At 35.3% G+C, this 22,693-nt stretch overlaps 1 protein-coding gene across 2 annotated transcripts in view; it reads left to right on the forward strand.

The window, feature by feature from the left end:
• Lrp1b (LDL receptor related protein 1B) overlaps nt 1–22,693 on the forward strand; it is a 2,087,209-nt gene that overhangs the window by 1,846,012 nt on the left and 218,504 nt on the right. For both annotated transcript variants that reach the window (XM_045147485.1, XM_045147484.1), the window contains 2 exons: nt 18,244–18,432; nt 19,230–19,378. In XM_045147485.1, coding sequence (XP_045003420.1) covers nt 18,244–18,432; nt 19,230–19,378 — 338 coding nt within the window. The remainder of the gene's footprint in view (nt 1–18,243; nt 18,433–19,229; nt 19,379–22,693) is intronic.

Here is a 22,693-nt window from a genome sequence, read left to right on the forward strand (position 1 = left end):
AGGATATTGCAATCTAATAGAATTTGAACTTTTATAAAATGTTGAGTAGAATTATAGTTTTTCTACAGACAATAAAGATTTAAAAGATTTTAAATATTATACTTTAAACTTTGTACATAATTAAAGTTACTATCATCCAATCAGCAACACAGCTTTCAAATTAGAGTCACCAACATAAAATAAGTATGAATGTATATACAATTTTATAGATGTTTACAATTTTTATGAAAAAATTCCAAACTACTGATTCAATCCTTGTAATTATATTAAAAATATCCCATGAAAATGGATGACTCAAATTTTGAAAAACTTCAATATAAAATTTGACTCACAGGACATAATATTTCAGACTTATGGTACTGTTGGGGAATTTGGATAGAAAAATACACACAGCACGAGAAAATAGCACCAAATTTATTTTAAAATCACATACTTATCTGAAAGATTATTTATCATGGAGCTATTAAAATTAAAACCCATTAAAAAAAAATGTCTTGAGGCTCAACTAATGAGAGAAGGATTATGAAGAAATTTCTGACTTCAGAAATATTTTCTCCTGAAGCATTTCACAAAAGGACTAGTGAAAATTTTATTAAGAGCCTAGCCAGGTATCCCTAATACCTGAATACAGGCCAGTAACCACCTGGTAGTTCCCAAGAGGTTCTGATTGAAGCTGCTCTGAATTGTGCCTACCTCATGGCCAATAGAAAAGCTGTTTACTTGTCATGCCCGAAAGAAGACTTGGTGGTGACACAAACTTATAATCCCAGCACTTGGAAGGCAGAGATAAGAGGATCTCAGTGAGTTTGGCCTGGGCTAGAGTGAAGCCCTACCTCGAAAAACCAAAAATTAAAAAAAATAAAAAGCCTTTGTTTATTGCACTCTGGGCATTTGTTGTCATAAGGACATTGAGAATGTTTGTGCACATTTTAAAAGATATAACATTATAAAATGATACTTTTATCTCAATTACATCGGAGTGACTTTGTTCACTAATCTCCTCTTTCTCCTATGCAAACCGTTCTTATTGATCTCATTTACTTCTGTTGTTAAAACTGGAACCTATATCCCTCAGAAGGAAGTAACAGGCCAATCATCATAGAGTAGTGTGACACATGTGAGGAGTGGCAGAAAAATTTCAGAATTCCTCTTTGTTACTTGAGTTGGGTTTTAATAGGAAGGAAGAAGTAACCCCTAAATGAAAGCTTATGGTTTAATAAGTTTTTCCCCTAAGAAGCATATTCCACTTTAACTGCACAGCAATTCTATTAGTAAAACATTCTTTCTCGTTTAATTATTTTTATTTATCTGTTTGGTTAGTTTATTGAAAAGGGGGCTTTGTATACCCCAAGCAGGTGTTAACACTGCTGTGTAGCTGAGGATGGATGCCCTTGAACTTCTAATCCTGTAGCCTCCATCTCCTCAGTTTAGGGATTGCAGGACTATACCACAATTCCCTGTTTATATGGTACTGGGGCTGCAATCCAGGGCTTCCTGCCTATTATACAAGCCCTGTACAAACTGAGCTACCTGCTCAGCTCAAGCATTAATTTTACTATTTGTTCTTCCTATTAACCCCTGAAGTATCTAATGTTTATGCCTTAAACAACATATGTGAATATATCTAAGTCATGCATGTCCCATAGTTTGCATGTAAGTTTCAGTATTTCCTTTTCTGGTACAATCTCCCAATTTACATTCCTACCAAATCCTAATAAAACATTGCAGAAAAGTCCATATTATTCGTTAGTCTATATACTGATTTAGGAACACCAAAATATACTTATTGTCAGTCATGTTAACAGCTCCCTAAAACACACATACCTCATATAATATATACATATAAATATATTATTTAATAACATCATAAACTATGTATTATCAATAATATAGTATAATATTATGCATACTCCTGGATTATTATAGCATAGCTTGTTTTGAATTTCATCTTCATTGGTTCTTTAAAGTTGTTTCCTGATTTCTTTGCTTTGTCTCCACCCATTCATTCACTCATGTAACACATGTGAATTGACATGTTTTTGAATGCCATGTATTATATTAGACTTTAGAGTTCTAATGATGATTAAGTACCTGTCTTCAATACATGGCTCACTGGGGAAAACTAGTGTGCAGGTAACAGCATGTATTTGAATCTGAAAGGTATTATGAAAACTCAAATAGGTACAGTGAATCTTTTGCTGAAAGCAGGAGCCTGTCTGTTATTTGAATGGTTCATTGAACCCCTGCATAAGGGGAAGTGTGTGGTATTCTTCACACGGAGGGAACAGCATGTACAACGATGCAATAGTCTTGAAACAGTGTGTGGTTTACACAGTCGGTTATGACTGGGGGTAATAGAAAAGGAAGATAATGGCACTAGATGAACAAGAGCTAATCAGGACCAGAGTTTGACGAGCTCTGCATGCTCCGTAGTTCTGGGATTTATTGCTCAGGTCATAGGGAGCTGCTGATGGAATTTAGTTAGTGGAGTGTTATTATTAGATTTGACAACAGCATGGAAAATGAAAGACCCCGGAAGGGCAGCCAATTTAAAAACTGTGAAAATATTTTAGGAGAAAATTCTTGAAGTGATTATAGTGGGAATAGGAATACAGTGTGAAAGTCAGTTGTAATTGAGCAGTTAAAATAGTAGAAATTGACAAGCTTACCAGCAGGAAGACTGGGGTTAAATCATAAATATGAATACATATATTTATTATTATTCAGTTAGCAAGAGGAAAGGAACTTCCGTTTTTATACCTATTAGAGCTCTGACTAATTAGCAAGGTGAAAGGAACTTCTGTTTTTATATCTATTAGATTTCCACATATGTATGCAGTTTTAGAAGAATCAGCTATAACACAATGAGCATGGCTCACTGGATCTAAAGCCCTGCCTCAATAGTTGTGGTAATAGTAGTGTCATCAGAAGAGACATTCTAAGATGTAGTTAAGCATTCTCCATTGTATCATTCCCCACAAAATTTCAGAATGTTTGATATTTTACCTGACAGGAAAGGCTATAAATGAAGACTACTTCTTCCTGCTTCCTATTTAAGATCTGAAACGGGTCTAATGAGAGGCTGGGCATCACAGATATTATGCAAAGTAAAGGATAATATAGACATAGATCATCCCACAATCCAGAATAGTGCTAAATATGTGAATAATTGTACTGTTCTTGTACCATCATGATCAGCTGTCAGTAACTGGCTTACTTCAGAATGCAGCCACTCCCTGAACCTAGACTCACGTGCCTCATCTATGAAAACAAGGGTATTGAGGAAGTTACATTAAGGGACATACCAGTGCTAAAATGGGAAGTCTTGAATTAGGAAGATCAAATGGTATATGCAGACTTTTTGGTAAATCCCTAAATTTTAACCTGAGATTAGCTGTTTTCAGTATAAAACTGAGAGAAGCTAGAAATGAGTGATAATCACCTTACTTAACTGTGCTAAGACTCTCATATTGCCAGTTCAATCTCAGATTTCCTGTGTGTTACTGTAACTGTCAGTGACATCTTCAAATAAGTGAGGATATTAAAAAAAAAACCTATATTCTAAAAATCATTTTTTTTTATTTAATTTATTAGTTTTCTTTTCAGCAAATACAGGCAGTTTGGTACCATTGTTTAGGCTCATCTGTGATCTACCCCCTCCCACTGGACCCTCCTTGTTGATGTAAATGGAGTTAGCCCACGGTTATTGGTACGATAAATGTCTCTGCATATCATGACCCAACATGTGACTCTGACATTCTTTCCTCCCCCTCTTCCGCAAAATTTCCCTGAGCCATGTTGGGTTCATTTTTGGTCTGCTTCAGTGCTGAGGTGTTGGGGGCCTCTGAGGCTCTGGCTCTCTGATTTGGTAGGAGTTGATTTTTCTCTGTGTTGGTCTCCTTCCCCCTTTGTGCTGGTATCCGGTTCATCAGGAAAATATCACCCTTGCTTGTTTTGCCAATTTTCCTTAGTTTCAGTCGGGCCCCTTTTGAGGTATGTTGGGGCAGCTCTCTCCTTAGGATCTGCATCTATCTGAGAAAGAGAAGCAGATTCTCCAACGGAGAGTAAGTTAGCACCTGGAAAATTGAGATAACAATTACTTTTTTGATAGAGAGTTTGATAGGTATAGATTGACACATAGAATATAAACATATTGGGGGAGATTAGCTCACTGTATTGAATACTTGCCTAGCATGTCCAAGGCCCTATGCTTGAGCCTTAATGTTTGATTATTATGCATACACATATAGATTGGCTAATATATTTCAATACATACATGTATTATGTAATCTCTACATCAAGTTAAACAGATCCTCTTTGTCAAACATTTATTTCCTAAAATGAAAACTTTCCAAAAGTTTTATCTTTCTCAAATATGCATTATTTTAGCCTATTGTCACCATACTGTTTAATACCACACTGAAACAAATTACAAAAAATGTAAAATCTTAAGTATTATATAGTATTAGATATTTTGAAACATATCACTTATTTATTTACTTTTTGGCTTTCATTGAAAATTCCTTTGTCTTCTTGGGTTCAAAAAACAATAACCATTTTCTTATTTTATGGTATTTACACATGCTTTTGTAATTCTTTCATCCAATGTTATATGTAAGTGCTATGAAAGACATTTTATGTCAAGGAAATGTCTTGAAGGAGATTAAGTTATGTGTTCAAAGGCACATACACCATAATCAGGAAAATGTTTGAACCCAGATCTGCCTATTCCAAAGCTTAATTTTTTTTTTCCCACACTATTGGAATCCTTTGTGTTTTGAGTAGATCATGGAAGATTTGATGCTTTTTCATGACAGTATCTACTGACAACAGTTAAAAGGTTAACTGTACATTAGGACCCCCCCCCCAAAAAAAACAAGTAGATCCACTTGAGTTTCTTCCAGTTGGTTTAAATGATTTATACAAATAAATGAATAACTTGCACTATCTACAACAAATAATCAAATTGAGCAAACTTAAGCAACAATAAAATAAATAATATGACAATTATTTTATTTCATCTCAAAAATTAGTTGTTTCTGTGAGAGGGAGAAGAGTGCCATGTAACTTATAACATATGCAATGTATCTTGGGCTTTTTTTCAGCTTCTGGAACTAAATGCTTTATACTTGGTGATTGATAAGCAACACAATTAAGTTGCTGGCAGACTTTGCATCTGGTGAGGGCTCCATCTACTTCATAGCCAGAGCCTTCTTGTATACTCACATGAGGGAAGGGAAGGTAGCTTCTTGCAGGGACATATGTTTTATTCACTAGGGTAGTGTCCCTAAAACAATTATTTTCATATAAGGGAATTACACAGAATATTTCCAATATATGAATAGAGAGATGCCATGATTCTTACTTAGCATATATCAACTTGCTTTGTTAAGGATGTATAATGTTATAGTTTATTTCAAGCTAACTGCAGCTCCTCTATAAATGAAGACTTTCATATCTTATCTATAAATTAGTATCAAAAACTTGCTGAAATTTGAGATCTTTATTAGATGATTTCATATGTTCTAAGAAGGATGGCCTTTTCCTGAATGAATTTTTATTAAAGCAAAAGTTATTAATATGTCTTGAAATGAAGCTTCAGCAATACCTTTGCATATCAACCTAAATTCAGAGATTCTGTCTTCCATTCAATGCTAATTCAATATATGAACATTTTATTTATACAAGAATATCATTCTGACAACTAATATCATAGAACATAAATTTAGGGTGAGAGAGATACTTCAGTTAAAAAGTACTTGCTATGAAAACATGTTAGCCTAAGTTTGATCCGCAGGAACCACATAACAATATTTGGTTTGTATAGCAGACATCTGTAATCCAAACACTGGGAAGACAAAATCAGGCATTTACCTAAGGATCACTGGACAGTAAAGTACAATGATATGTTCAAGGCCACTGAGAAATCCTGTCATCAAAGAGGAGAAATTTCATTTCAGAGGAATAATACCCAAGGCTAACCTCTAGCTTGAATGCCCATGTATGTATCTATACACCCATACACAAACATGCATCAATGTACATACACACATGCATAGGCACATATATACATAAGGAATACACATTCATACCATTCTTTTCAATTAATTATGTTCTTGAGCTGAAGATTTAATAAGCACATAATATCTTACCAAAGAGAAGGATACTACTAACTGTGGTAACAAATGTATGAGCTATGAAAACATTTTCCATTTTTAATATTATATTTTTATTTATTTATTTGAGAGAGAGGAAGGGAAAGAGGAAATGGGCATACCAGGAATCCCAACCACTGCAAACAAACTCCAGATGCTTACACCATCTTGTGTGCCTGGTTTATGTGAGTACTGAGGAATCAAACCCAGGTCTTTAGGCTTTGCAGGCAAGCACTGTTACCACTAAGTCATCTTTCCAGCCCTAATTTTATTTATTTATTTACTTACTTATTTGATAGAGAGAGAGAGAGAAACACACACATAGAGAGAAAGGATGTGTGCAACAGGGCCACCAACCACTGCAAATAAACCCCAGATGCATGTAACATCTTGTGCATCTGGCTTACTTGAGGAATCAAGCCTGGGTCCTTAGGTTTCAAAGGCAAGCATCTTAACTACTAAGCCATCTGTCAAACCTGAAAATTTTTTCTTGAACTTGAAATTCTAGGTATGTACAGTCTAGAAAACATTTTTCTAGAAAACATTTCAGTCTACTACCACTGAATGATTTAAATTTAACTCATGTGTGTGTGTGTGTGCATATATATATATGTATATGTATATATGTATATATGTATATATATTCCAGCATATTGTAAATATATACTCAGAACTTCCAATTTATATGTTGTTTGTTTTGGATATAATTTTAAACTACAGTTCAGTCATAAACTGCCTTTAATTTTTTGAACAGTCTCTTTGTGTTTATTGTAGCTCTTCCTTTAGAGAACAACGGTATCTCTGTTCCTAAACCTGAAAATTATCGAGATACCATTACTGTAGATTAACACTGTTTTATTGCTTTACATGGAACTCTAGTGTGCATCATGACTTGTGGGTTCTGCTTTTAGACTAATAAATCCAAATCCTAGCCCATGTTGTCATAGTCTAATTAATGTGGACAAACAAACTCAGATCTTGGCTTGTTATTGAAAAAACAGGATACGAAGGAATGAACTTCTAAAGGGAAAACATAGCAACAATAAAAAGGAAATTTTTTAATACATCCTGAATATCTTTAGCTTGTTTATTCAAGTTCTTAGAAAATTAAAATACCAGGCTGGAGAGTGTTCAGTAGTTAAGACACTTGTATTCAAAGCCTAAGGACCAGAGTTCAATTCCCCAGAACCCATATAAAGCCATATGAACAAGGTGTCTCACGCATCTAGAGTTCATTTGCAATTGCTAGCCATGGCACACCCATTCTCTCTCTCTCTCTCTCTCTCTCTCTCGACTGCCACTTTCTCTCTCTCACAGTGTCTCACTTCAGTAAAATAAAACATGGAAAAAAATAAATAAAATTAAAATATCCACTGAAGCTCAGCAAGAAAGGGAAGCTGCATGACAAACATTCTTCACTATTGTAGGGTATTCTGAATTTTAGTGTGTTTCATTCATGGTAAGTAAGGTATTGCATTTTAATACATTTGAGAAAATACCCCTATCATTCACAGAACATTAAAAACAGTAGATTTCACAGGCTATGTTTTTGCCAGAATGATGTGCTACTGTTTACAATACAATAAAAGTTAATGAAAGGAAGCAACATACAATTCAGTTACCACAGAAATATTCATGAGCCAGTAAAATAAATTGGAGTTAACTGCTGGTTCTAAAAAAAAATTTCTGAATTTCAGTATCAGTCATGCTTTTCAGTTTTCTCCCTTGGGTAGATCCTGTTACATTCCATCATATGTATATTTAATTGCATAATTTTGTTTCATTTGAATGGTCCGTATAGTTTTAAAATACAGACATTTAACTACAGCTTTAGTTTTGGTTTTCAGTCACACTCAGTAACCTCATTCACCTTGCATGAAAGGTAGGAGAGTATACTAAAGGGATGGATGTCTTGAAGAAAGAGTTTTACTTCAGAGCTAGAAATTCCCTCATCAAGAAAATTTCCAAAATGCCATGCTATTTTCCATGAATCCATAGAATAGGCCTTCATTGCATTTCTTTATTGGAATTTGACAGAGACAGAAGACTGATATCAATTCTCTCACCTTTGCTTTTCCCTGGGAATACCAAGAGTGCATTTGTAAATAATTGTCATATATTTCAGTCTGTTATTTTTTTAGTTTACAAGTATACTTATAATTGTTATTGTAGTCCTCATGCAGATGCCTGACTCTGGGAGTCCTAACAAAGGAAGTATGAACACTAACCCCCAAAACAGATTGTAGAAAGCAATGATGAAAGGCAGGAATTAAATTTAATATTCAAATGACCATAGTGGGAAGACAGGGGAGAGATATGTCAGTACTGTTGTGCAGGTATGACATGAGCTCTAAGATACTACACAAGAGAACAAGAAGTATGCATGGTTGCAGACCTGCTCAAACTGAGTTCTGGCTCAGCATATTCTCAGTTCTGGTAACACAAGGAATGTGCCATTGTTATGAGTGGGTGGTGTAAGCAATTTTCCAATATTTGGATGGGAAATTTTCATGACTCTGGGGGCCAGTTTGGAAAGAATTGTCATTTGCTCCTCATAGTGTTTATCTCTTGGACCTGTGATCCTGGAAGGCAAGGATCCAAAACCCATGACATGAGTGCTCCTACACTCATCATGGGCGATCCACCCATAAGTTGCACTGTTTCTGGATAGAGTAGAGCAATTACTGAGGACTTCTTGGTGTCACTCCAAGGATCTGTATAATAGCATTTGGCAAAAGCTGGCAGTCAGCCATCTGTTGAAAATACCTCAATGACTCTTACTGTCTTCAGCCTTGAGGGTTAGCAACTTGAGATGAGCACTGCCTAAATGATTAACATGCCTGGATGCTGAGGTTAGCAGAATCCGATCCAAAGTTTAAGGCAAAGAAGTCAATATAAAAAGAAGGAAAAGATGTCAGAAATTATCAAGCTTATTTTTTCCCATTGGGAAGCTACAGACCCAAGTGAACTCATTACATAACAAAAACGGTCTTGAAGTATTTTTTTTTAATTTTTATTAACATTTTCCATGATTACAAAATATATCCCATGGTAATTCCCTCCCTCCCCACCCCCACACTTTCCCATTTGAAATTCCATTCTCCATCATATTACCTCCCCATTACAGTCATTGTGATTACATATATACAATATCAACCTATTAAGTATCCTCCTCCCTTCCTTTCTCTTCCCTTTATATCTGAAGTATTTGTTATGTTTGCAAAACTCTGAGATGAACAAATGCTAAACTCATGTAAGTGAATCCACCTGATGTCTCTCTCTTATGTAACTTTTACTGGGAAGTTGTGGACAAATGTCTATCCATTACATATAGGGTAACCATGGCAGACTAAAGAAACCGTTCCACTCCAATGTGGTTTGTTTAACCAGTGAGTTTACTGGGATGATTACAGTAGCATGGAATAAGAGTTACTTTCAGGGACATGGGAGAGTCAAAGGCAGCATCCTCTTCCCAGTAATTGTTTTGTGCATTTATAATGTTGGAGAGGGGATGTTGAATCTTGTTAATTTCTGAGCTTCATGAGACTTATTAATCTTGTTAGCTTCTTAAGTACTTTTTAAATATTTATTTATTTATTTATTTATTTATTTATTTACAAGGAGTGAGAGACTGAGTGGACATGCCAGGGACTCTGGCCACTACAAGGGAACTACAGATGCATGCACCGGTTTGTGCAACTGGCTTTTTGTGGTTGGTTACTTGGGAATTGAATCTAGGACCTTAGGCTTTGCATTCAAATGCCTTAACCACTAAGCAGTCTCTCCAGTCTAGCTTCCTAAGTCCACTCCTCTTCCCATAAGATAAGGTTTCAATTGGGAGAAAATAAGTAAATGACACTTTCCAAAAATAAAGTGTTTCATCTTTCATTTGCATATTCTAGTAAACTCATCTGTAATGATATATGTACAGAGCATTATAACTCATATTCCCCATGTTCAGAAAACACATTTAGCAGTGTGGAGTAGTATTTCTTCACCAGTGGAAAGACCTGGAATGGTACAAAGCTGCTGGAATCTACATTTTCCAAGTCCATGAAGCAATATTACTCTTAAATCAGAAGTTAGAGAATAATGTCTTAGTAGTGAAAAGACATTTTCAGGGAAAGCTTACTTTTCAAAATGAATGAAATATAATTTCTACAAACTTCATATTCATTAATGGGAATTTTTATAGAGCTTAAATTACTAAAATAAATATATCTGCCTTTTTAAAGATAATCAAAAAATTGGTGAATCAAGGAAATTTACTGAATTGCATTTCATTGCATCTAAGAGTTCTGAGGTATATTGACAGTACATGTTATTTATGAAGATAAGGTTGACAAACTGCACAAAGAACTACTAGAAAAGGATGGCCTGGAATCTCTTCCATCTCTTAACAGTGGCTTAAATCAAAAGATCTTTAAGTACAATATTAATTTCTTAAACTAGACACAATACAAAGTTAAACATAACTAAATACAAATTTAAGCAGTGAATTACCTCAATACAAGCTAATGCACTGAGTAGTTACTCATAAACTGATTAGATTAGTGTTCAAAATGCATCCTCATGTAACAGACTGCTGACATTACTGACCCACATTTTCCAAGCTCTAAAATATATGCTAAATGGAAGAATTTTATTTGTCATCTCCTACCAAGCCTCACCGAATGGAGCTTAGTAGTTTTACTAGATGTTATCTTTGTTTTATTTTTAGACAAGGCCAACAAATTAGCCTTTTACTTTTGCTTGCTTGTTTGCTTTCTTCACTCCTCCCTCCCTCCCTTCCTCCCTCCCTCCCTCCCTCCCTCCCTCCCTCCCTCCCTCCCTCCCTCCCTCCCTCTCTCTCTCTCTCTCTTTCTTTCTTTCTCCCTTTCTCCATTTCTCCCTTTCTTTTTTTTTTTTTAATTCAAGACAGTGAGAACAAAGAGAGAAAGAGGATTAGTGTGTCAGGGCCTCCAGTCACTGTAATCAAACTACAGATGCATGTGCCATTTTGTGCACTTGTGTGACCTTGCATGCTTGAATCACATTGTTTATCTGGTTTATGTGGGATCTGAACAGTGGAACATGGGTCCTTATGCTTCACAGGCAAGTGCCTTAACGACTAACCCATCTCTCAAGCCTAGAAAGATACCTTTTATATCTTCTAATATTTGTAAATATCACCTAGCCCCAGTTTTCCAGTCATTTCTGAATGTTTTGTTCATTTTGAACAATGGATTTTGGATCTATGTGTTTGAGTCTTTTTATACATGGAACTGTCCATTATCATCATGTAGTATTGCATTCAAGAATAGGCAAACAAAGTGTTTTTGAAGAAAATAATCAATGCATATGTTATAGGTTTTATTGATAATTCTGAGAATAAACTTTTTTTTTTTTTAAGTGAGGTTCTGGGAACATGGCTTAGTGGTTAAGTGTATCCTTTGCAGAGCCAAAGGAACCAAGTTTAATTCCACACGACTCACATAAGCCAGATGCACAAAGTGGTGCATATGTTGAGTTCATTTGCAGCTGCTGGAGACCCTGGCATGCCCATTCTCTTTCTCTCTGTCTTAAATAAATAAATGAGATACTTTAAAAACTATTCTGCAAGCAACTGTAAGAGGACACGGTTAGTGACAAAGGACAAATGTCATTGGCACTAAGGTTACATACATCACAACTACTGCGTGTGCCATTAGAATCTAAAGCTACTTGCTCAGCAGATACTCTTTCAAGATTAGAATACCCTGGATGTTTTGACACCTACTCTCTCCTGGGTTACTTTTCATAAACTGGAAACTATTATCCACCCACCTTTTCACCACTGTCATAAATCTTCGATTGTCTGTCTTGCATGTGACTTTCTACCGCCATCCAATTTTAACATGTTTTCAAACATGTACAATTTTGTAGTCCCTGTTTAATCTCACTTCTCTTTTGGAGTGGCTCTTTCTCAGCTATAATTTCTACTAGATTTTGGAAAGAGATCTAAGAAAACACAATATTTCATTTAGCCATGCATATACTTCTATGAGTAATTTCCTTACATATCACTCCAGTTCTTATTTCAATTTTTTTTGATAAAAAACATTGATTTTTACAAGAGTTTGGAACAGATAAAAACTAAGGAAGTCAGTTAAAGTTATTTTGGAAGTGTGGAGAAAAAACATTCCTTCCTGGGATTAATGATTTCAAGAATTAGGAAAATATGAGTCTTAAGATACATGAGAAATTGATAACACTAATGTTTCATTCAGTAGGTATGTTAACTTTAAAGTTTTCAAGTATTAATCTTGCAAATATAATAATGTATAGGGTGAGGGCCAAGTAGACATTAAAGGCTAACTTTTTATTTAGTTTTCTTATAAATAGTACATAGATTAAAGTCCATTCTAAATTGCTTTTGCTCATTTAACTTTACTTTTTTGTAAAAATAAATTGTATAATATTGTGATTATAAGCAAAATGTTGTTTTATTTTTTAATATAGAGTTAAAGTTTTTTTGAATATTTTATTTATTTATTAGAGACAGGGAGAAGGACAGAGAGCAAGAGTGAGAATGGAAGTACCAGGGCCTGTAGCCACTGCAAATGAACTCCAGACACATGTACCACTTTGTGCATCTGGCTTACATGGGTCCCTTGCAGGCAAATGCCTTAAATGCTAATCCATCTCTCCAGCCCCATGTTAAAGTTTTTATTGCATTTTATTGTTTTATTATTTTTAATTGTTATTTTATTATATTATTATTATCATTTTATTTGTTTTATTTTAATTAATAAATGAGTAATTGATAGAGTTTCTTACACAGAGTGGCATCACATTAACCAAAAGTATGTTCTGGATTGACATTATTAATTATTATTATTTCATTGTTTTTATTATTTGGTATAACTACTATGAATCATAATTAGATATCATTCAACCAAGTAAAAGGAAAAAAATAAGGACGCATTTCATTGACTGTCTTTTGCAGAACATCAGTTCCTTTCCACTGAAAAATAAAGTCTATGCAATAAAAATTAGAAGCTTAGTGCTTTTGTGGAATGTTGGAAACATTATAATCAATAATGCTGTTATAGCAATGAGAAACCTCACTTCAGCAAACAGCTCCAAAATAGGCTTTAAATATATAATAAGTACTTGTTGAATCTCAGCCCACAGCAATTCTGCTTTCTGTCAGGTTTTGTGTGTCTACCTAATACCTATAAATAAAAGAATTCTGAAATTTACTTTTTAAATTGCTTTATAATTAAGAAAAAGGAATCTTATGACAACTAGTCATAATATTATTGTGTTTAAAGGATAGAGCTTATCATTTTGAGAAAACATTGACTTTTTTCTTCCTAAATTCAGCCACTTTGCAATATTTTTAGTATTCATTTGTTCCTCTTATACCATCACATTCCATGTTTATATTCTGTCAGCTTCACTGGTTACCAGATTACATCAGATTCCATGTCATCACATCCTTTCCATATACATATATATGGAAAGGATATATATATACATATATATATATATATGGAGATATATATATATGTGAAACAGACAAAAATTATTTCCTTCACTCAGAATCAAGATAGCTTCTTGTTTAAAATATATATGACATTTTGGCCCAGAACATTTCTTATTTAATCTCAATGTGCATTAAAGACTTCCTATATTGATAGAAAAAAACATAATACCTATTTATTTAGACTTAGTTATAACTTAGCTAATAAATAAGGCATTTTTTCTGCAGGGTCTGAAGCAGTGAATTAACTTCTGGTGGGGATACACAGACCCAACGAGAAAGTAGAGCATATGGCAACATCACACTGTCTACTATGAATTGAAACTTCAAAATTGATCAAAGGGTTTTTTTAATTGTTTTGATTTATTTTGCTTATTTTTCACTGGAGTAACTTAACAGAGTTTCTCAGTCCCTTAGAAGACTAGCTTTATTAGACCAGGAAAGGTTAGAAATATTAGGCTTGGTTTGTCCATACTAAGGCATAGTAGTATTTTTACTTTATTTTGTGTTTGGGAAGTAACCACATCTACAAACTGTTAGCTTTGGAATGGCCTTATAACACAAATAGTGCCAGATAGAGAGAAATAGGAGATGGCTATAACGTGCTTAAAGAGTCTCTAGAGTGCTTGAAAGCATGAGAATCTGAGGGCATCCTCAGTACCCACATAAATACAATGTGGTGCATGCACGTAACCCAAGGACTGAGGACATGAAGACAGGAGAATCTCTGGAAACTTATGTCAAGAAAATCTAGTCTATTGGTAAACTGCAGAACAATGATAAACCTGTCTCAAAACAAAAATATGGCTGGAGAGATGTCTCAATGGTTAAGGTGCTTGCCTGCAAAGCCTAACAACCCGAATTTAATTCTCCAGTAGCTATGTAAAGCCAGATGCTCAAAGTGATGCATGCTTTCATCTGGAGTCCGTTTACAGTGGCTGGAGGTCCTGGCACATCCATTCTCTGTCAGTCTCTCTTCTATCTCTTCCTTCTAGCAAACAAATAAATAAATAAAATCATTAACAGAATATTTAGATGATGTAGCTCAGTATAATAATGAGACTGTCTTCTGGTCACAGTGTGCATGGCACACATGCATTTGCACCTGCACACACTTGTGCACCCACACAAGCATGAATACAAATACACCTGCAACAAATACATAAATAAATGAGCATATGCCAATTTTATTGTTTAATGTCTATGCCTACAAGAAATCAGGGCTTGAGGAATGGCTTAGCAATTAAGGCACTTGCCTGTAAAGCCAAAGGACCCAGGTTCGATTCCCTAGGACCCACGTTAGCCAGATGCACAAGGGGGCACACAGTTCTGGAGTTAGTTTGCAGTGGCTGGAGGCCCTGGCATGACCATTCATTCTCTCTCTCCCCCTCTTTCTCTGCTAAATAAGTAAATAAATAAAAATATTTAAAAAAAAAAGAAATTGAACCAGTCAGGCAAATACATTCCTTTTCTTCTCTTTGACCTGATGATTCAATATGCTCTATACATTGAGCTATGCAACATCCTTCTGAAATAAAGGGTTGCTTTTCTGATACCCATACATTTATAATGCTTATTGGATAACAGAAGTTTCTTAGGGATAGATACTACTTAAATATTTGTCCAGGATGTAAACTGCCCCACATCTAAAGATCATATATAACATACTCCAGTAAAGTCATTAAATAATCTAACTTTCAGCTGCTGTTTATGAAATTAACCCCATTGCTTCACATGCCCCACTCTGCCAGGCCTGCTCTCTAAGAGGCAGTACTAAAGTGTGATATAGCTCAGATCCCAGCAGTCAGAGAAGCTGGCTTAGATTCAAATGACAATACTTCATTTACTAGGCTGCCCCACCTCTCTACTTTCTTATTTTCCAGTTGAATATATAATTATACACATTGTTTTTTAATATTAGGTGAGCAGACTCAATAGCCTCTAGCACATTAATCCAGATATGTGAGCACCTAGACAAGGTTTTCTGAGTCAGCAGGAGGCTGGGGACAGATGGTGACTGAACTTCCTTCTCTTACCCCTTATTTGTCACATCTGTCCCTGATGCATAAACACTTCTTCACAGCTTCCCTGCCTGCCCACCTTTCTAAGCTACCAATCCCACAGCAACCAGTAGTCTCACTCACTCAGGGCCTCCTCCCATCAATTACTTCCATGTGGACAGCCTTTTGAGAAATGCTGTTGAAACCAGCATGCTGATTATCATCTTGGATAGGTGAGATGTTGGCCCAGGTCCTACCTAGTCCCTAGGAACACAAGGACACCTGTTTCTCTACCTCTTCCTGAAGTCTCCATGGCCTTACATACCTCATCCTCTCTCTGATTTTTCTTGAGGGCAAGTGTCATATTCCACCTGAGGCAGTTAAGGTGTTCAGCCCCACAGGGAAGAAAGCCCACAGCCCTTAGAGCCCTTTATTTAGCCACTAGACTTTAACCTTAACCAGTACCACCTACCACTGGTACCACCTTCTCAGGATATGACCCTCCAGGCTCTGTCCCTGTTCAAGAACATTCCTGTGATAGCACCACCTCACGTAGTTGCACAAAATTAGATGACTTCATGGCAAAACACAACTTGGAGGGCTGAGTCACTCAGGCCCACTTTTGCCCCCAAGGCTTTCTGTGAGCCTCACATGACGGGATGCTCACTTGGAAGTGATGGTCTAGAAGTCTAGGCCCAGGGATGGACCGGCAAGGTCTAGCAGCACACACACCACCTGTTAGGCTGTTAATCACAGTCATGCCATAGACTGAGATTGAGGGTGAACCATGGCAGCCATGCTGATAAGAAAACAGACATTCATGGAATTCACTCATTCAACAAATCCAAATGGAGCCCCTTCCCCTCAAAAAAAGAAAATATTAAGTGAGGTAATTTATTAAAAGTGGGATTCCTCTTCCAGGACTTCTCAAGATTAACACTGTTCCTGTTGTGCCAGAGAGATCTTTGATGTTGTGAGGGCAAAACTGTCTTTCCACACACTGATCAATGTTAGCTTCATTCTTTTTTTTTTTTTTTTTTTTTTAGGTAGGATCTCACTCTAGCCCAGGCTGACCTGGAATTCACTATGTAATCTTAGGGTAGCCTCAAACTCATGGCGATCCACCTACTTCTGCCTCCCAAGTGCAGGGATTAAAGGCATGAGCCACCACAACCTGCTGTTAGCTTCATTCTGAAGTACCCACATGCTTAGGGGAAACAAGAGCTATTTAATGCTGAATAATTAAAAAGACTGTGATATTTTTGAACTGCTAATTGGAAAATGCTTGCAATAGCTTCAGTATCCCATACAAGTTAATTCAATCTTTATAGGCTGAAATTTTAAACTGATGATTGACTCACTTTTGAGCCTGTATTTAATGGTTAAATTACTTCTGTTTAATCTAAACAGATGCAAACTGAATGTCATTGAGCCTTTCAAAATATTCTGTATAGGTTTATTTGATTTTAAAAACTTCTCAACCTACACATTGTTTTGAAAGCCTCATGGTGATCAGCTATTGCCATGATTAATATTTTGTATTCATTAATCTTTATGAGATAAATTGATAGAGCAAGGGGAGAATGGTGGGTAAAAATAGCTTAAGTATATGGTTTTCTGTGAAAATGCCCTTTCATCTTTTATCCAATTCCATTTATACTTTTAGAAATCTGCTCCAAAAGTACACTAAGGATAAAGTTTTGAGGGGATCTGTATTTAATATCAAGAAAGAAAACATGCACAGTGTGCACATCTGAGTTTTCTTGGTTTTTACCAGCTTCATACTTACAGTATATTGTCTTGCTATATCTTGCATTTCTTGATATATCTTGCATTACCGACACTACTCAGTAACTTACCCTATATAATTAGAAAAGTCCCTTCTTAATTTTTTTTCCTCTGTCTCTGAATCACAGTGATTTCACAGTTCACATTTAACTATCAGAATAATCACACAGAATCACAAGCGTAAAAGTCTTCCTTTAATTGACAATATTAATTTACCAACCACTATAAAAATAAGGCTCTAAACCTCTCTAAGAACTGTGAATTGTATTTGAAACTTTGATTTTTTTTTTCAGTTGTTCTGAATGAGGAATATGGCAAGTATTAATTTTCAGTCATAAAAAGCTAACTAAAGAAAAGTACATATTAATGGAGTTATAGTGCTTTTTATATTAATGAACTTTTGTGGCACATTTAACAGATTACCTGAAAAAATATCATATATATATATATATATATATATATATATATATATATATATATATTCCCTATTGTGATTTTGAAAATGTTGGATATTATTTGTGTCTGGTGAAGCAGCCTTCCTCTAATGTGAAAAGGATCACATTCATTTTCTTCCCAGTCATGGAACCAAGCTAAATCTGAGGAAAGTGAACTCCTGCACCCAATCTTGCATTCTCTTACTGGTAATAAAGAACCTTACCTTCCTGACAGGTTGTCACAGCAATTATTCACATGAAATTCTGTAGCAGTTGTATCTGTCAGCCCATGTAGTACTGAATATCTTAGCTGGCAGTCTTCCAAGACTGAACATTAATCTTACCATCTCCTATTACAGTCCCTAATCAAGATATTCCAGGGGTGATTGCACTAACATTGTTTGAAGACTACATCTACTGGACTGATGGGAAAACCAAGTCACTCAGCCGTGCCCATAAAACCTCGGGAGCAGACAGACTCTCACTGATTAACTCGTGGCATGCCATCACAGATATCCAGGTGTATCATTCTTATAGACAACCCGATGGTAATTATTCTTTCCATGATTTCCATAATGCATCAACATTTTCAGTTTCATTCCACTTTTTTATTCTTTCAAGGTTAAGTATGAAAGATGATTACATTATTTAGCATTATTTTATATAATGAATTCAGTTGATTTCACGTGCTGCTATTAAGGGATATGATTGGAAGTTCACTAATAGCACAAACTCATCAATTTGTTCAAAGCATATTAACCTGAAAAGAAAACAATGTAGACTGAGAAGTGCCGATTATATTCTCATGATAACTTGTTTACAGTGTATTTATGGGATCCTTTAGCTTCTGAAATGTTGAGTAGAAGGAGTTATATTTAGTAGTTTGGGGATTCTTAATATTACAAATATCAAATGTGCTCAATAAGACACTGCCAGGCCTTGTGGAGTATCATATATGATCATTTTCCAGAAAACACAAATCTGGCTTAAATATCAAGTCAGTATACTATTAGAATTAGGTCATTGTTCCATTTTTTGCATCTATATTTCTATACACATATATGTCTTCATCTGAAGTACTGCAGTCTCTGCTTATTTTCTGATGAATATTTGTTCTATTAACATGCTTGTTTTGATAGAAAAATTCATAAATGATTTGATAATAAAATTAATGATGTCATATTTTGAATAGCATTTGTATAATATTCCTATAATGTGATATACTTGATAAATTCTTATTTACAAAGATTTATTCCAGTATACATTTTGAAGTTTAATATTTAATCTCTAGCCTCATGTTCCATTATTGATCTTGATAATTCTGCTTATTGTTTCATATCTGTAGCCTCTAAACATCTCTGCATGATAAATAATGGTGGTTGCAGCCATTTGTGCCTTTTAGCCCCAGGAAAGACTCATACCTGTGCTTGTCCCACCAACTTCTACCTTGCATCTGACAATAGGACTTGTTTATCTAACTGCACAGCCAGTCAGGTGAGTAGAAGTCTGAGGTCAACTCATAGCATGCCTTTGCATGGTGTTAGTAAGGTTTGACTGACTATGCGTCAAAGCCATTTGTGAAACATTTTATTTTTGTTCCGTTTAATAGAATGAATGCCTGTTCCACACATTGTAGAGATGGTCATGGAGTAAGAGAAAATCAATTTCATGTAGTGATAAAATGAGATTTGGGGCTTGAGAGTATAAATACAGGCATGAAAGGAAACATAACAAATATCAAAAACAGTCTTAACAAGTTCAACTCAGGGAATAATGCCAGTCATTCTAAAGTTGGCAGAGTGGCAGCAGAGGAGATTCTGTACAGTTCAAAAAAGAAAGAGATTGAAATCCACTGTACACAAGGAGTATGGTGCTAAAATAATTAAATAATAAGTAATCTTGATAGTCCACTGCCTGACCACCCCACAACCCTTTCCTTCCTCCCTTCCTCAGAGGCAGATACAGAGAAATTGGGTTGCATAAACTATGATTCTCTAAGCTATTCTAATTCAATTCAATTCATTTTAAAATTGGGGGCAGGGAGGGAATTACCATGGGATATTTTTTTTTATAATCATGGAAAATGCTAATAAAAATTTAAAAAAAAATCATAGTAAGTTAACTTCACTATAAAAACTTTTTAAAATTTAATTATTTACAATGAACTATTCTAGAAAGTAATATCTACTTAATGAAGGTTAGTTGCATGGATTTGATTTTATTATGTACAACTGTTTTGGCAATAGTCATATGACATAAAATTTTATCATTAAACACTGAAGTCCATATCTTGTTTGATTTGAGCTAAACTTGTTAAATCTATCACTTTTTAATGACTAGATTTAGTCTGAAAATTCTATGATTTGAATGTTCTGGTTTCCTGGTTGGTAGCAGGGCCCACATTGCAAGATGTTTTCTGTGCAGTGAGCCTGTATTCCAGTAGAAATGCCTAACACAGCCTATGTCTCAAACTAGACCTCTATATTACACACAGACATCCTAGCTCCATTTTCTTCTTTTGTTTGTTTGTTTGCTTGTTTTTTGAGGTGGGGTTTCACTATAGCTCAGGCTGACCTGTAATCTCAGAGTGTCCTCAATCTCACAACAATCTTCCTACCTCTGCCTCCCAAGTGGTAGGATTAAAGATGTGAGCCACCATGCCCGGCAACACAGTAAAATTTCTAAAATATAGTTTAATAAAAAAGATAAGAAAATAACAATTAAATTTTATTTTTATACATTTATTTATTTGAGGGAGGGAGAGGGAAAGTAGCCAAGAGAGACAGAGAGGAGAGAAAGGGCATGCCAGGGCCTCTAGGCACTGCAAACAAACTACAGATGCATGTGCTATCTTGTATATCTGGCTTACATAGGTACTGGGGAATTGAACCTGGGTTTTTATGCTTCACAGGCAAGAACCTTAACTGCTAAGCCATCTCTCCAGCTCCAATTCAATTTATTTATTTATTTATTTATTCATAGGAGAGATAAAGATGCCGAGAGAGGGAGAGAGAGGAATGGGTGTGCCAGTGCCTCCAGCCATGCAAACAAAGTCCAGATCTATGTGCCACCTTGTGCATCATGCTTACATGGGTCCTGGGGAATTCAACCTGGGTCCTTTGGCTTTGTAGGCAAGTGCCTTAACTGCTAAGCCATCTTTCCAGCTCCCCAATTCAATTTTTAAATTAATTGATTATTGTTAAAGCAAAATAGTTTAGGTTAATATAAAGGTAAAATGCAAACCAAATTTTAAAAAGAACATCTAACATATATATATATATCCTCTCCCTTGATAACCATCCTACTCTCCCATTTTTGTGTTCATGGGGGTATTTGTGACATAATATAATCTCTTCATGGTCCCATATTCCCAAATGATTAAGTGATAACAATATTTTAGCTTGAGTTTTAGAGAGAGCACCAAATAAATAATAATAATAAAAATAAAATACAGCAATAGGATTAGTGGGATCTCTCCATGGATAGTGAACTTGCTGATGAATTCTGAGTACCTGAGTTTCCATGCCCAAATGGTATTTCAAAAGGCAAAAACTGTGGCAAACTTTGGGGTAATTCAAGTGTACCTACACCAATAAGGGAGACCATGACAGAAGAATTTCCAGGAAAGTCACAAGTGGAGGAAAAGCAATGAACAAGAGATCCTGCCTCAAAAAGCAGGCAGGGGGGTTAGGATAAGGCTCTTGCCTACAAACCTAACAACCCAGGTTCAATTCCCCAGTACCCATATAAAGCCAGGAACACAAATGGTTGTGTGAATCTGGAGGTTTTTTTACAGTGGCTGGAAACCCTAGCATGCCCATTCTCTCCGATTGCAAGTAAATAAATAAATACAGAAAAAAATTAAAAAAATAAAAATAAAAATTCAAGACAAACCTTCAAGCTCTTCTCTGACCTCCACATATGGGACATAACATATGTGTCTTCACACAATGCACATTAATCAATCAATCAATAAGTAAAAATAAATAATAAAAATAGCAGTAAAGTTTTCTAAAGATAGTTATGAAAATTCAAGTAAGCAGAGATTTTCAATGGGGTAGACATTTAAATAAACTAATATTCTAAGTAGATGAGTTCATATCACTAAATTTTGATGAAAATTTTCTATTTCCAAATTTCATTTAAGACTTATTTGTTTTCATGTAGTAATTGTTACCAGTCACATGTTCCCAAACCAATATGATTTTTTTTAAATTTATTTGAGAGAGACAGACACAGAGAGAAAGACAGATAAAGGGAGAGAGAGAGAATGGGCGTGCCAGGGCTTCCAGCCTCTGCAAACGAACTCCAGACGCGTGTGCCCCCTTATGCATCTGGCTAACGTGGGACCTGGGGAACTGAGCCTCGAACCGGGGTCCTTAGGCTTCACAGGCAAGCAATTAACCGCTAAGCCATCTCTCCAGCCCCCAATATGATTTTTATTTAAAAAAAATGCCCAAATCATACCAATGCAAATTCTATTAGAACTGAAAGTATTACCTGAATCTACCATCAAGATTGAGTTGAAGGGCTAATATACTAGTCATTTTTCTTGTGTAATAGATCATTCTAAGTGGAGCAAAGCAAACATTTTTAAATGTCTTCACTTACACTTTCAGTAGAGAGTCATGTTTCAATTATATTTTAGTGTCCAAGCATCTGAGTTTCATCATCCTGTGCTCATGGCTTGTTTAAAGAGTCTAAAATTGATTTATGAAGGCACTAGCCTCAGAAAACATTTTATATGTTTTTGTTTATTTGTGAAGAATATTTTATGTTTATATTTCTCAGTCATTATTTCTTGTGTGT

This window comes from Jaculus jaculus, chromosome 4 (genome assembly GCF_020740685.1).
Source record: "Jaculus jaculus isolate mJacJac1 chromosome 4, mJacJac1.mat.Y.cur, whole genome shotgun sequence".
Taxonomy (NCBI): Eukaryota; Metazoa; Chordata; class Mammalia; order Rodentia; family Dipodidae; genus Jaculus; species Jaculus jaculus.